General features: G+C 25.7%; 2 protein-coding genes across 2 annotated transcripts in view; one reads left to right on the top strand and one right to left on the bottom strand.

The window, feature by feature from the left end:
• LOC107064439 (uncharacterized) overlaps positions 1-18084 on the bottom strand; it is a 272414-nt gene that overhangs the window by 121811 nt on the left and 132519 nt on the right. The window lies entirely within an intron of this gene.
• On the top strand, positions 349-3947 carry LOC149032012 (cytochrome P450 4C1-like). The gene is made up of 12 exons (XM_089174134.1): positions 349-927; positions 995-1101; positions 1212-1302; positions 1405-1587; positions 1676-1745; positions 1835-1961; positions 2088-2139; positions 2244-2350; positions 2434-2502; positions 3070-3244; positions 3347-3523; positions 3618-3947. Exons 1-12 carry the CDS (start codon positions 756-758, stop codon positions 3779-3781), a joined length of 1494 nt encoding a protein of 497 aa, XP_089030260.1. The 5' UTR covers positions 349-755; the 3' UTR covers positions 3782-3947.

Consider the following 18084-nt stretch of genomic DNA (forward strand, 5'->3'; position numbering starts at 1 on the left):
GTAAATTATAATGATGAGACAATCAACAGGAGGCAGGAATGTGATGTAAAGAAAAGATCCATATGAAAGAGATAGCTAAATAATGAAATTTAGAAAAAAATTAGGTCCGGATTATTCGATACGAGATGTCGAAATATAAAATCATAAGATCAGATAGAAAAGTCAATAGAAGAAACAAGAAGACTGAGATAGAAATAAAATGTATTTAAACGTTTTACATAAATACGAATATTTAATGAATTTTATTCAAGAATTTCTTAAAAAGTAAGCCGGTTGTAACTTCCGGCTGTGTTGCCTAATGATTGATGATCATTCGAATTTGAAAGTCTCGTTCAAGGATTTCAAAACTGTATCTAAATGAAGTGTTACTTTATCATAATTTAGTTGAAGTTTTAATTTAATTTCTTTAAGAATTCACTTCCACTAACGTTAAAAACTACGTAGATGATATAGGAAGAATATGCAAATTAGTAAATCGATGAATTATAGATTTGTATCTCATTTCGTCCACTTGTGTTGAAGGTGCCACGTGGACCTGGACGTCCAGTTGATACGTGGACAAAATACGTTCTTAGATTTGCGTAAATAGGCTTCCCTTTCTTCTTTCTGTCCCAGTTTCTGTTTAGACGCGAAGAATAAAAGAACTCTCTTCCAAGTGTCCACTTTAAATCTTTCGCACACTTACAAACGGAGGCAATTAGTATTTTTACAATAATTTTATTATTACTGTTATTCTTTTGTTTTTTCAAGTAATCATGGGAGACATTACGACTGTTATTGCTTTAATAGCAATATTAATTACATTATTTTACTTAATTGAATATTTAATAAATAAATTTCGAGAAATAAATATAGTGAAGAATATTCCAGGCCCTAAGGCTTATCCGATAATAGGAAATCTGAATATGTTTCTTGGTGATTCAAGCGGTAAATTTCTATTTAATATTTATAATATCTACATTTATGCGATCGTTATTAAAAAAATTTTTATTAGATATAACACGTAAAATATTAGAATCGTCTGCAATGTATTCTTCGCCATGGAGAGTTTGGTTAGGCCCACACTTATTCATAGTATTTGATGATCCTGAAGACTGGAAGGTAAAATTTATAAGATTTAATGACATTCTTTACAACTCGATTAGATATGTTTAATTTTTGTTTGTTATTTTTATGTTATATAGTTGTCATGATATGCTTATTTTGTTTAGATTATATTGAACAAATATCCTGATTTAGAGAAAAACCAGTCGTATGACTTTTTGAAACTTTATGTCGGTAATGGGTTGATTACTGCTCCAGGTAAACTATACTTTAAGGTTTCCCTTTTCTTTTATTATTAAATATTTAAGAAATATTTAAGAAGTATATAAATTAAAGTAAAAAATATTCTCTTATTTAAAGTGTCAATATGGAAAAACCATCATAAAATCCTAAATTCAGCATTTAAAAAACAAACGTTTTCAATTTATACGGACAAAATTGTAAAACATTCAATCAGACTAAATGAGATTTTAGAAACTAATAATGGAAAAAACATAGATGTTTTGCATTATGTTCATCTGTGTACGTTAGACCTAATATATGGTGAGATATGGAAATTCTTAAAAGTTTCAAAAAATGTATTGACATATTAAAATTTATGAAAAATTGATTTTTTTTTTTATACTGACAGATGCTCTATTTGAAAATGATTTCAATTTACAAAATGATCCGAAAAACAAACATCAGGAATATATTATTGAGTAATAAAGAACAAAATATTTACATACTTATAATATAACGCAATTTTAATTTATTTTTATTTACTTTTTGATTCTTATTCTCAATCTAGAACGATAGATTTACTTATGCAACGGATTACGAAATTTTGGTTACATCCCGATGTTATCTTTAGGTATTCATCTATAGGAAAGAGATTAAAATATCTTATTTCACATCATGATAACATTACATACGAGGTATATGTAAAAATATCATACTTATTTTAAGTTGTCTTTTTTTTTTTTAATATCTCACAGCTAAAACAAAATAAAATCTCACTTATATAAAAAACTTTCATTCGTCAAGATTATAAAAAAAAAAAGAAATCAATAGAAGAAGGTAAAATTCATCGAAAGTCAAAAGAACTAAATGAAGGTAAGAATAACAATTTTATATAACATTTTATTGTTACAAAATTTATAGAAAGTAAGCTTTTATAACAATACTAAGCAGTATATTATATATTTTTGATAATAAAGAAGAAGAAAGATATTCATTTCTCGATATACTATTAACATTATTTTACGAAAAAGGAGAAATTTCCGAGAAATACTTACGAGATGAGATCAATACAATACTGATAGCAGTAAGTATAGTCTATTTAAGATTGACGATAATTGCTTATTATTAATTAAGGACAAACAAGAAACAATTTATATTTCTTTTTAGGGAAGCGAAACTTCAGCAGCTACACTTTCATTTTTATTTCTAATGCTGGCCTCCTTTCCAGACATTCAAGTAAGCACATATATAATCTTTATATATATATTAGGGTGGGTCAAAAAAATTACTTATTTTTTTTTCAAGTGCCACGCAAAAATGGGTTCCTAGACACCTTAAAAGAATTCTCACCCAATATAAGCTCTTAATTTTAATAGGAAGATCCTCCGCATCGCAGTTTTTTAGTTTTTTTTTCAGTCCAATAGATTAAAATTCATACCTCATTATTTATTGATTGTACAGAAAAATGTTCTTGACGAATTTTGTAGGAAATTTAATGCTCTACAAAAAAGGTATCTTATACTTTTTCCGTTAACCTCACCATTTGAATGATATTGAAGATTTAAATTTGATGATTTTTAGACAAATCTCATTTTTGCTTATAAATATATATATATATATATATATATATATATATATATATATATATATATATATATATATACAATTTATATATAAATATATAAAATTTAAACATATTATCTTATATTTAATTATTATAATCAAATGTATATATAATCATTATAAAATCAAATGAATTTTTGAATAAAACTTAGATGATAAATTTGGCTGTTCTGATTGCAGAATCGAGTATACGAAGAGTTGTACGATATTTACGGATCAAGCGATCCGAAAGATTTTCCTATTAAATACAACAATATTGCTAAAATGGAATATTTAGATCGAGTAGTAAAAGAAACCCTTCGTTTATTTCCTACCGCTCCATTTATTGGTCGAACAGCATCTACCGATATAAAAGGTATTCTTACATATAATCAAATATTTTTTATATATACATATTTTTTTCCACTGACATTATCTTTTTATGGAAGAATAATATATAATTATTTATCGTATCAAGTGAACAAGAATTTTGTAGTACCAAAAAATAGCTCTATGATATTTTTTACATTAATATCTCATCGTAAGAAAAAATATTGGACAGAGCCATTAAGATTTAACCCGGATCGTTTTTTGGAAGGAAATTATAATGTGAATTGTTATTTACCATTTGGCAGTGGCAAAAGAAGCTGCTTAGGTAATAGAACATTTTTATGCTTTCTAGAAATAATATTCTAATTGAAAGACTATCCAAGTACATGTTTATATTGTTATATTATTATGTTTTTTAGGGAAAAAATTAGCCATGGTCCAAATGAAAGCAATAGCTGCTAATTTATTAAGAAAATTTATTGTTAAAATTGATCATCCAGTATCAGTTGAGGATGTCAAACTAAAAATCCACGTAACTTTAAATACAAAAGAACCTATATATTTGAGATTTTACAAAAGATGATATTAATCATTACCGTTAATATTATGTTCTTCATAAAACAATTATAATAATTAAATGTACAAATAAAAAAGACTTTAAATACTATAAATTTTTCCAGTTTTCATTTAGAATATCGATATTCGTAATATTTATTATAAAAGATGCAATATCGCAAACAAGCTAAAAAATAAACACATAAAATAAAAAAAAAATCATGTGTGCAGATCACGGTAAACTCAGAAGTGAAACCTTCAAAAAAATCAGTTTTGAGGGATTACGACGAATGCACAATATCAAGAGTAAGATAATAGTAGGTCTTATTTACTATAATATTATTACCATATTTTGAAGAACAACTGTACGATCAGTGGGTTGAGTAGCTGATAAAAACTACACTTTTTCAAATTCAAGCAATAAAAATTGAATGATAAATACGAAAGTCATTAATAAAAACAAATATATATAGATATATATAGAATTGGGGTAGGGTTTAGTGTAGAGGTGCAAGGTTAACGTACACCTAGTTTAATCGTACTGATAAAATACAATTATAAAAATATGAATAATAAACAAAGCATCGGTATCGTTCAAGAACACTTCCAGACTCCCACATACTTACACAACTTATACATCTTACAAAAACAGACAACACACCTTCTTTCTTTATTTTGACCGTCGATTCGTTTGTATCTTATGCTTTTGTCGCCTACCAATATTCTTATCTACGTTTATTCTTGTACCCTTTTATCGCTCTTCCTACAAACAGGTTTAATATTAAAATTATATGAGTGCACGCTTTGTAGTATGTAGTCGCACACAAAAACACACATATACATATGTACACAAAGCTTAGAAGCCAGGACTGGGGACTACTAAGCAAAGACCAAGAATAAGAAAAACTGTATAGCTATATTCTGTCTCATTCTCTCGCAGGCTCAATCCTATATGTTTGTCTCTTTTTCTCTCCTTACTTAGAATCGTGGTCGCTGCATCGAATCGCTGCATCGAATCGCTGCATCGCTGCCGTGTTTCATTTTTTCAAATCATCGCCATTCTAAAGAAGTTTTCACTTCGGAAATACAAGAGTAAAGCAATCGTCCACATGTATATATCACTTTCCGATATGTAAAATACATAGAACTACTTTATTGTGGTTTTTAATGCAAGGAATAATATCATTTTCGTTATGGTGTGTATATCCTAACATTCGAATAACTTGTGTAAGTTTATTTGAACAACATTATTATAGCTTGAAATATATAATACTAGGGTGCATAGCTATGACAACACATTCCATTTATTCATCACCTGTAAACGACTCGATAAGCTCCGATCCTGAACGAAACGGATCCGTCATACGAAAGGGCAATCGTGTGCATAAATATGAAAATCGAATGACGAAGAGAGGACATTTCTCATAACTGACAAGAGGTCTAAATGTTCTGATAGTAATAATTAGACTGCAGATTTTTTTATGCACTTTAAAGATATTCCATTATGCAACAAATATGTAAAAAATATACAAAACAAAATGATAATATTATGTAGGATTGATTTTATTTAGTTTTAAGGTATGATAGTTATTAGTCATTTTATCGTCCCTTTATTTTTCGTAAGTTATCTCACAATATATACTGGGTGTCCCAAAAAATTGATTTATCGAAAAAAATAAAAATAAAACATATAGGGTGAGTCATGGATTTTTCAAAATAACTCGTAAATTATACATTGTGTGAACAAATTTTTTCTGCATAGTTAAACTATGTTAGGGGACGAATGTAATGATAAACAAAGCTTTTTTTGAAAGTAATTTTTTTATGAGATATCAAGATCATCGTAATTTTTTTAAATGGAATGTCTAATTTCTTTTCCTTGGGTTCTGATAAACCATCAAATTTTGTGTAAAAAAATTATATTTTGTATTACTCATATATTAATTACCGACAACTTACATTAGTAGCGTTTAGTAACCTGTTGGTTTTAACCTAAAAATAGTTGACTAAGTAATTTACTAAATAATTGACTAAAATGTTATTATGTAACATTTAATGATTATTTCTTTTAATATTTTATTTTTTTAAACATTATTTTACTTCTTCCATATAAACTTTCTGATATTACTTAATTGTATTTCAAATTGGTTGATACTTTTTATATATCCGCTTAATTTATTCAAATTCGATAAATAAAGTGTTCATTAATTATAAAACAAAATTTTATAACTCTTCAGTTTCCTAAATCAACATTCTGGACATCCTGTATAATAATTGTCTTTTTCGAAATTTTTATTGTACTATAAAATAGTATTTTGTTTGTTCGAAAAAATTAATTTTTAAAAAGAAAATGTTTTTTTTACATCTCAAGATGTTATTGAAACATTTCAATTTACTCCAATATCGTGCTGTATCATTTTTAATATCATTATTAATAATAATAATGAAAACTATAATATTATTATGGAAGACTACTTTTTTTTCTTATTATTATATTTTATACTTTATTCAATATTATATATGAGTAAATATGTTTCATTAATAAATAGGCTAAAGGTAAAAGATCTTTCAGTGATTTCGTATCGTAAATTAAATTTCTAAATTTGGTGACGAGGAAATTAATAATATCGTACAAGTATTTGTGGACAGTTTATCGGAACTTCAAAGTCATAATGAAAATATAAATTATTAAAAGAAGACAATTCGAAACTTGTTACGTTTGTTAACATTTTAACTTTATCTAATTAAATCTTTTTACTAAATATCATACTTTTAATTAATTTCGATAAAATGTTTACAAAATGATGATTTATGTATATTTTTAAAATATGACAAAAATAATAAATAGTAATAATAATTTTTTTAATAATAAGAAAATATTTTAAGGAGATAATAATCTAAAAATATTTCTAAAATTATAGGTAAAATAATATTTGATGTAAGTAAAATTTGCGAATAGATCTTTTATGAAGTTTATTAAAAAAAAAATGTAAAGTTTGTAACATATGTTGATTTTTTGATATAAAATTTTACTTAATTGAATCTATTTACGAAATATTCTTATTTTTAAACAGTTACGATAAAATAATTTCAAAAATGATTCTCTTATAAATATGTATGTTCAAAAATAAAACTAATTTTTAATGAAATATTGGAATTAAAAAAAATCTAATAAATAACAAAAAATATTTTAAAAATTACAAATAATTATATCGTATAAAAAGTATGATAATATTAGAATTAAGAAACTCCAATAAATAATATAAATATTTAGAAAATTACAAATAATCAATTCGTTTAAAACGTATTATAGTATTAAAATTAAAAAATCCAATAAATAACAAATATTTGAAAAATTACAAATAATTAATTCGTATAGAACGAACTACCTTCACCCTAAAAAAAAAAAAAAAGAAAAAAGGGGAGAAGAATAGGAAAAAAAAAAAATTATTAGCTACTGTAATGTGTTAAGAATTTTGGTAGAATAAATCTACGTCGAGTCGGCTTTGGAAAGAAAAATTAACGAGATTTTTCGAGATCTTGGGTCTGAAAGAAGAAGAAGAAGGAGAAGAAAAAGAAAAAGAAGAAGAAGTGAAGAAGGGAGAGAAAGAAGGAAGAAAAGCTGTATGGGGGAGGGGGAGGTGTTGTAATTCGATGGCGTGCTTGGGAAAAAGGATAAACGAAGAAAGGAGTGGGAACGAGCGATTTCCGACGTACGTAGAAATCACCACCACTTCTCTCTCTCATTCTTCCCACGATAATGATCCTTCGTGAAGGTTTTTCTCGAATACCACGGAAGTGCTTTTCCACCACCGAGGTTGTTCTCTCTATGTGTTTGTCAAGGACAGACGAAAAGGAAGAGCTGGGAATAAGATAGAGGAGAATACTGGTACACAATAATATAAAGGAATTCAAGAACCTTTATCTTCGAATCGAGCAGTATTCACTATGGAGTTTCTTGTAAAATAAGGAAAATAGAAAAGTAGAAAATAAATGGAAAAAAAAGGAAAAAGAAAAAAAATAAATAAATAAAAGTTATTACGAATAAATTGTATATGGGAACACATCTGTGAGCTTTTGATCAATACAAATTCACACGTTATTTCTTTTTATGGTGAATGTGTAAAAAAGTAAGTATATTATATGTCCCTTTTTTAATATATAATACATATGATATATTATATATTTTAACATATAATATGACATATAATATTATTTTTAATTTATAGAATAAAAATATTAAGGATTAACTTAATGTGCTATTACAATATTCAACGATTTGTCACAAATTGAAGCAAATTTTCTATGTTAATTTATTATTATTATTTTATATTATATTTGATAATTGTAAAAAGTGGTATTTTATTAATTTATATTTTTGATTAGAAAAATATATTAGATTTCTTGCTATAAATGGATTGTATGAGCATTCATTTTTATTTTATTATCATTATTATTTTTCATATTTGATAATTGTAAAAAGTGGTATTTTGCTAATCCATATTTTTGATTAGAAAAATATATAAGATTTCTTGCTATAAATGGATTGTATGAGCATTTATTATTATTATTATTATTATTTTAATTATTATTATTATACTATATATCGCTATTATCAATACTCATTATTATTTAATTATCATTATTATTTTTAATATTTGATATTTGTAAAAAGTAGTATTTTAATAACTTATATTTTTTATTAGAAAAATATATCAGATTCCTTGCCACAAATGGATTGTATGTGCATTCATTTTTATTTTATTATCATTATTATTTTTCATATTTGATAATTGTAAAAAGTGGTATTTTGCAACTTCATATTTTTTATTAGAAAAATTTATTAAATTCTTTGTCACAAATCTGTGGAATGTATGAGAACTCAATCTTTTTTCTGATAGCATTTAATTACTTCAATTATAATATTATACTTCTCTGCTAAATTAATATTTTTTTATTGAACCTGTTATTCTACAAAATGTATATTAATTTACAAAAATATATGGATTCGTTTTATTTAATTTAATTATAATGTTATTTTTACGTGTAAACAATTTCGGTTCTCAGAGAAAACTTTCGAATCCCATTTCTGAAATTTGTAAACAATTATAGTAATCTACAATTAATAATAATTATAATTAATACAATTGCTAATACTTCAGGGTCTTAAATAATAATGTAAATTAATTTGTATTAATATAGGCTATAAAATACTGTAAGGTCAAAAATATAAGGTGTCATTTAAAAAAAGTAAACGTAGTCTTAAAAAACATTTTTAAAAAATCGTTTTCAAACTTTTTTTAATTGCAATTTATAGTCAATCAAAAACAGATTAACGTTTGTTTAAACTATTTTTTTGTCAAATTATCGCAAGTACTTAAAAAATCGTGAATACAGTTTCATGGGACATCCTGTATATTAGAAACAGAACTCTAATTATTAAATATAATTTATTATTAGATTTTGTTAATAATATTAATATTAATAAACTATAGAGCATCATACTAATAATAAAACATTCTGTTTATACAAAACACCTAAGCTTAAAATATTCGGCACTCACATGGTGAAAAAAACAACTCTGAATAAGAAACGTACGCATTAAAAAAAAAAAAAAAAAAAAAAACAGGAACCATGAATGTAGGTTATTAGAATATTGATGATGGTAAATTAACATTGAACCTAAAAACGCTGTTCGCCGGAGAATAGTTAATGAGCAGGCACAAGAGAAAACAACAACCATAAGTTACAAGTTATATTTTCGCGTAACATTAAGGGGACACGTCACCTTCGAGTGTAAAAAAAAGCGGTTTTTTTGTGAATTTTTTTTGCAGTCAGTTTTATTAATATCAATACAAATTTTTGGTATATGTAAGTTATATATCTGAACTATATTCACAATTTTTTGTGTGTAAAAATATTGTAAATTGTGATGTCTGCGGCCACTTTTCTAAGAGTCCAAAAAAAAAAGGTGATATTCGGTTGCCCTCACTGGCAAAAATTGGTTCATCAGAAACAAAAAAACCGAGTGTTATCCTTTAGTAGAGATGTTGGCGCAGGGAATGAACGAAAGGAAATTTTGATTTTTTAATTTTCTTGAAAATAGTCGACTTTTTACGAAACAATTGATATTTTTGCAGAAAAATCGCCAAATTTTCGAAAAAAAATTGGCATTTTTTTTCGAACAATCCTTTCGTTCATTCCCTAGATACGTGTATCTAGTATTACTGTACAAAATTTGGTAAGGATCGGATAAATGGTCTGGACGCAGCGAAAGCAACCGTTTTAAAAAAGCGAATTGGAGAAATTAACGTTTAAAGTTTTGGTAACTTACTTGGAGCGCTACGGCGCGCTCCGTTTAAACTACTACAGTTTCGTAAATATTTTTGAAATAATATTCTTTCAGAAAATCGAAAAAAAAATCGATTTTTTTGTTGACGTGTCCCCTTAAATTGCGACATAGACGATTCTCTCTTTTTCACCATTATTAAATATTAATGATTTCATAAAACCTAATGAAAGGGGTAATGCCGGATTTCTGTTTTTAAACGGAAAAACTACAACACACAGAACAAGAAACCTATCCTATACACTTTGTTTATCTTTTATCTAATTCGGTCAGCGGACGATACATACGACCATTTGATGAAAAAACAAACGTTTCTTTCCGTCTAATTTTTTTTGAATTTATCCAATACACGTGGTGCATCTTTCATATTTGATCAATTATGATATTATACAACAACCAATAAAAAATGTTATCAAAACCGAAGACACGATCCATTAATATTCCTTGTAAAATAAAATCAAGGTCGTAAAAAAAATGAAAAAAAAAAATAAATAAATAAAAAACAATAAAAAAAAAAAAAAGAAAAATCGCAACTGACAAAAAACTTTTGAATTATACATAGTTTTTATCGAATTCTCTTCTTTTATCTATCCCGCACCCGTTACTCACTATACAATATATTTAATATAATTAAATATATAATATTATAAAACATTATTAAATAATAAAATCAAATATAAAATATATTATATTGTTATAATATATTATATTATTATATAATATTATTTTAATATTTTTGATTGTACAAAAAAAAAGAGAAAAGTACACCATTCTTATTACAATAAAACCTTTAAAAAAAAAAAAATTGCACACTTATTTAGTAAGAATTTATAATACCAATCATTTCTTTAGTAGCAATAAAATTAGTAGAGATAATGGTATAATATATTTAATATAATTAAATATATAATATTATAAAACATTATTAAATAATAAAATCAAATATAAAATATATTATATTGTTATAATATATTATATTATTATATAATATTATTTTAATATTTTTGATTGTACAAAAAAAAAAAGAGAAGTACACCATTCTTATTACAATAAAACCTTTAAAAAAAAAAAAAATTGCACACTTATTTAGTAAGAATTTATAATACCAATCATTTCTTTAGTAGCAATAAAATTAGTAGAGATAATGGTATAATAAATTTAATATAATTAAATATATAATATTATAAAACATTATTAAATAATAAAATCAAATATAAAATATATTATATTGTTATAATATATTATATTATTATATAATATTATTTTAATATTTTTGATTGTACAAAAAAAAAAAAAAAAGGAAAGTATACCATTTCTTATAAAAATACAACTTATTACAAGACAAGCAAATTACAGACTAATTAAGTAAGAATTTATAACACCAATCATTTCTTTAGTAGCAATAAAATTAGTAGGGATAATGGTTGCGATGGTTGAAAAGATGTTGATAAATAAAGTGAATTTAGTTGAAATACAAGAAAAGGTAGACAAAATTCGTTTGGAGACAAAGCCTGTGAGCTTTGGGAACATTAGTTAGATGTTTCCTTGTACGTCGCCTAGCTCACATTTTTCACTATTCTTTACTACCCTTGGGGCGACCTTTAGCGTTTGTCCTCTTAATTGAGTTTTTTCAAAAGGCTCTACATCAAGTAGCTAAAGATACGGCTAGGATACAAGTAGGTAGTGGTAGTGGTTGTATGGTAGTGGTGTACTTGTAGTGATGGTGATGGTGGAAAAGAGGATGGGAATGAAAAGGTAGAGAGAGAGAGAGAGAGAGAGAGAGAGAGAAAAAAGAAATTCGAGGAAAGTAAATTGTCGTACTTCTAATCTACAACATACACCATAGTCCTTCTAACTAACAAAGCTTGCCCAAGCTTGATAAAATGTTACCTTGTTCTATTCAAATGATGATGATGATGATGGCTTTAGGCAATTCTCTGTGTTATTCATTTTTCGTTAAATTTATTTTTGTTAAAAAGAAAAACAGTAAAAAGAAAAAAAAAACTATAAATTGCGAGATATCTTGACTAACAATTTAAACGAAAAAGCACTACGTACAAAATCGAGATGAGGACTATTTATTTTTTACTATATTTTTTTTCTCACTTTAATTCTATAATCTATCTCGTTCGTTTAAAATACAGATATTTTATATCGAAAAGTGAAGTACACGGAGGTGAAGGATGGAGGGGGGTATGGCTGTTGAACGAATTCATTATTACTCTCTCGATTAAATTGTAAATTTCTAAAGCATATTGTTTCTAATCGAAGTAATAAACGTCAATTGTTTTCATGCGTGTTAAATCAATCAAATTTTCTCCTGTCAAATATTAATAACAATAATAATAATAATAATAATAAATATTTTGTTGTCTGATTAATTTCGTATTATTTTAAAATGAAGATAATTATATTCAATTTAATTCAAATTCAAATATTTTTATAAAAGTTACGTCACTTTATCGTTAATATTGATATATGTGAGGAATAAATAGAATAGAACTGTTAGATTTAAATAAATTATGAAATTATTTTAAATTGGACTTTTTAATTTTCCGTGCACACACGTGGTGTGATCATATTACACTTAAAAATGGTTCTACTTTTTACCGAGGTAATGATTAATTCATCGACACAGCAATTATTTTTTCTACAACGGGACACGTGAACTGTTTTATTGTAGTCCGAAAAAGGCGTAAAAAAAAAAAAAAAATAAAATAAAATAAAATAAAAGAATTTGTCGTAAACCAGTACCAGGTTATGTTCGAGCATTATTATTATTATTATTATTACGAGTTCAAAAGTGAGATTAGTTAGCCAGATAGAATTTTATCTTTCTTTTCCTATTTTCTCTCATCAAATTAAAAAAAACAAAAAGGTAACTACAGAATGATTTATAAATTCATACAAGCATTATCACCGAATAACATTTGTTTAAATCTCTAGTTTAAGTCGATTAATATCTTTTAATCGAATCATTTTTTTAAATCTTTCAACGTTGTTTTCACCGGTTTTTTTTTTTTATTATTTTCTTAATTGCTGTCGAATAATAAAATTTAAGTTGGTTATTTCATTGTACAGATAGTAAGTAAAACTTAAAAAAAAAAGAATACAGATAAAAGTTTCATTTACTTCAATCAATAATTATTTTTAGTACACGAAATTTTATTTACATTGATTATAAATTATTTGAATATATTCGATAGAATGTGCAATAAAAAATTATTTTAATTAATAAACTATTCATGCGTGTACTTCATAGCTCTGTTCAACAACGTGTGTTTCCAACACTGATCGAATTGGAATAAACAATTTCCAAATAATTACATCATCAATTTGTGTGTGTGCTCCAGTATTTTTTTTTTATTAAAAATAACTATTTATATAATATAATAATAACCAATTAAAAAATGTAAACGAAATTTATCAAATACGAAGTATAAATTTAAAATAAAACTGATTTGAAAAAATAGAAAAATATAAATATATTATTTTAGAAAATTAATCAATATCCAAATAACTTTTTAATTAATAATAAAATTTACAAAATGCTTAATATCGAAGATTAATTAATTTAACTATCATATAAAAATGTTATCTAAATTCATTAATATTTATCAACATTTTTAAATCAATCTAAACAAAAATGTTTAAATATCTCAAAATAAGAATAAATTGATTTTATATAATAATATAATAAATAATATAAATAATATTATATTTTAAATATAATTTAAAAAATATTAATTAAGAATTTTTTAGTCATATGACATCAACTTAAATTTTTTTGGTTATAAATTTCTGCTATCGGGTGATTCATTTTTTTTTCAAACCACAGAGATTTAAAACATGTGAAAATTGTTTACACTGCTCAAAAAAATTATAATTTTATGAAAAAAAATTGTCGACAAAAAAATAATTTCTTTTTACATAAAATAAAACGAGAAGATTTCGTCGAAATGAAATCCGTAGAAGAAGTAATATCAAAAATAAGACAAATACGGATGAAATAGTTGTATAGGGTAGTTAATTAATGATATCCCTGATGAGGTTTGAAAAAGGGATGAACCCCCTACAAAATTTATGAAAGAAAATGAATAATTTACAGTTCTTAATTTATCTAGAAAACAAGGAAAGGCAACAAAATATTCAAGCTTGAATTAAATAATAAAATAAAAATTGCTATTTAATAAGTTTAAAGAATAATAATAAAATATATATATATATATATATATATATATATATATATATATATATATATATATATAATTAATTTCTAAGTTTGTGAAATTTTCCGTAACTCGGTATTTTTGTTAGTAAATGTTTAAACTGATTTTTAAGTTTAATAAATAAATTAAGAAAAAATTCTTTTTCTCGTTCTTGCTGTGATAAATATAAAAGTTGATTTTTGCCCATAACTATGAAATTGGTCCAAGTCATATATCCCTTGTTTTAAAATATTTTATTAAATTAAAATAATATTTTATTATAAAAAATTAATTTATTTATAATCTTTAATAAATATATATTAATATATATTATTATTTATTAAATTAAATAATATTTTGTTTTATTATGAAAACTAAATGAGTTTTAATGTTTATTAGAACTATATTAGAATTATTAGAATTCTATTATTATATATATTTCTAATATATATTCTAATATATATTAGCATTATTAATGCACTAAAAATGAATAATATTGTAATAACAAAAACTATTTGACGATTCATTTTTGACAATATCGTGAAAATTATACTGAATTTATTTAGTTTAAAATAATTTAGTGTGAAATAGATGATAAACTAATTTTCTTTTTGTTTTTAAATTTTGACTGAAGTTAAACAACTTTCATAATTATTGGCACACATCTGTTAAAAAATTATTTTGTTACAAATGTATATAATATATATTTTTTATTTACATTAATTATGAATTATTTGAATATAGTTGATAAAACGTGCAATCAAAAATTAATTTAATTAATAATTAAAATTATCAAATATATAATAATAAAATTATTTATTATATTATATAGTCGTGAATAGCCCAGATGGTAGCGATGCACTATGCCATCACGACTACTAACCATCATAGGATCGAGTCCAAGGGTTATCACTTTCTTGACTTTGACCATGAGTGAAGTCATGAAACCGAAGCTGTGGACAACATCCCAACGTCGCACCTTGACGACAATCTGGGCTTCTCATAGTGTTTAGCTCGTTATGCTGCATGCATTATTGGTGTCAATTCGAGTAATAAAAGTAAGAATAAAGTTATTAAACTATTTTGAAAGAAAAAGTAATTGTCTCCACTCAGTAGAAAAAGAAAACCATATATATATATATATATATATATATATGAATAGAATACTTTGAAAGTTCGACGGATTTATTCGGTTTCAATATGATCGAAGAAGTCCGAAAACTCTTGTCTGACTCGATATAATAAGTTTGATTAAGTATCAGTACTTGGAAATACGTTTCATCAATCCGTCCATCCCTGACCATCTTTCCATCCATCTATCCGTTCAATTTTTTCGACAAAAGAACCGTCTATTAAAGCAGATGACGAGAAACTGTTACAATTTTTCTTTATAGTCGTACTTATATGTACGTATATAATACACTTAGGTTATATATAATACTTCAATGATAGTAACTCAAGATGGTCGACGTCAAAAGTTTTTCTTGCCTCATCAATTTTATCCTCAAAATTCTTCGTCTACGAATAAGAATTCTTATTATCAGTACTTTTATCATCATCATCATCATTATCAAATTCGAAGCGTAGTGAATTAATGAGAACATTTTTTCCTCTTACGTATTTTTATTACTCAATCCTGGACGTGTAACACGTAATTCAATCGTAGTTATATCGAATATCTTTTTTTTTTCATTTTATTATTCGAGTACTTTATACAGGGTGATTCACCAGCTCTTGCCACTTAAATAGCTCTGAAAGTATGATAGTAGCAGAAATGTAGATGAAGAAAAAGTTGCATGAAAAATTCAGGACTACAATATAACATTAGTATTTTTTTTTTGCTAGGTTTAGTCATTTTCGAGATTTATTAGTCAACTTTATTTTTTGAAATACAATGTTATGTTTTAATACTTATTTTCGGATAGCAGCTGACAAGACGAATCTAATGATGTGCAACATCAAATACAAAACCTGACAATGACCAAGAAAAAGTATTCCGAAAATATCTGTTCCGTCAGTTGTCGGAACAACTAAAGGATGACGCAGCCCTGACACAACTCTGACGCGACCATGACGTGAACATGACACGAAAGAGCTGTATTGTGGCCGGCTTGTGCGCAAAGTTTTTACCTTAGTTGACCTTTAAAAATAATAATGTTAAATTACATTTTTAATATCAATTAATTACAAATCTTAACGCAGTTTAAAAAAAAAATGCGTTAATACTTATTATCGAATATTCAAATTTTTTTTCAACAACGAGAATTATTTGTCATAAATAATGTTAACAATAGCAATACAATAATAACACAACATTGAGTAGAAATAAATATAATAGAAATATTATCCTTATGTATTAGTTGTTGGTGCATCACATCAAAAAAACGTCGAAACACAAAATTAACTTCATCTCACTTTTTATTCCGTTTCGTTCAACAAGCACGATAGGCCACTCACTTAACAAAATTGCCGTTCGACTCGAACAACGCAATTCCTAACACCGGTTTCGAATAAAAAAAAAAAGCATAAAAAAAAAACAAAAAAAAAAAGACTAGCTTTATGTATAGACGAATGACCCTTCAGATCGGTAAAACGCACTTTCGAATGGACGGATGCAACTACTGCGTACACCCGCGGAACCGATTGAACTGCGACGCGAACAATTTCCGCGGTTTCGAAAGTTTAAAAGCTCGGCCAGCCAGCCAGACCGGATTAAAACCGAGAATAAGGGAAACAAAATAACAGTCGAATCGTTTAGATTGACATACTCGTTTTTAGTTTGGTTTTACGTCTTTCCATTTACAGTTAACTAAGTTTATACGAGGAAATATCACAATTTTCTTCTACAAACATCATTTATCATGCTGTCTATTAGATAATATACTTTATTTGCTTTTTAAGAGTAAAATCAACATTTTTGCCAATAATTATAAAAGTGGTCATAGTTAAAATTTACAAAAAAAAAAGAGATTAACAGTAATTTCATATAATATTATTTTAAATTAAATAAATTCAATCTAATTTTCACGATATTGTCAAAAATGAATCGTCAGATAGTGTTTGTTATTTCAATATTATATAAAATATAACTCTACAAATAATAATTTATCAAACATAAAAAAATAGAATTTTTTGTTGACACAATTTTTGAATTTTAAGACGTCAACATAAAAATGAATGAATTTAATTATTTTTCTATTTTATTTTATTTTCGTTGTTAATAATTTAATATATTAGGATTACAAATAAGTTTCCGTCGTTTTTTGTCAAAAAAAAAAAAAAAAAATAATATTTATTGTGAAAGAACGGTAGTTCAAATTTAATCGAAGTATTGTCCATCACTAGCAACTACTTTTTCCCATCTTTCAGGCAGCGTTCGGATTCTATGTCTGAAGAATTTCTTATCTTTTGAGGCTATCCACGAATCAACCCAATTTTTGGTATCTTCATATGATGTGAACCGCTGCTCCGACAGAGCATGTGCCATTGATCGGAACAGATGATTGTCGGAGGGTGCAATGTCTGGTGAATACGGCGGGTGGGGTAGTACTTTCCCAATCAAGTGTTTTTAAATAGTTTTTCACCGAAACCGCTACATGCGAACGAGCATTATCATGTAGAAGAATAATTTTGTCGTGTCTGGAGTAGTATTGAAGGCGTTTTTCCTTCAAAGCTCGGCTCAATCTCATCAATTGTGTTTGGCAGAGAGTTCCAGTGATTGTTTCGCTTGGATTAAGCAACTCGTAATACACCACACCCAGCTGATCCCACCAA

This window comes from Polistes dominula, unplaced genomic scaffold (genome assembly GCF_049000335.1).
Source record: "Polistes dominula isolate Pdom_NZ unplaced genomic scaffold, Pdom_raw_medaka contig_482, whole genome shotgun sequence".
Taxonomy (NCBI): Eukaryota; Metazoa; Arthropoda; class Insecta; order Hymenoptera; family Vespidae; genus Polistes; species Polistes dominula.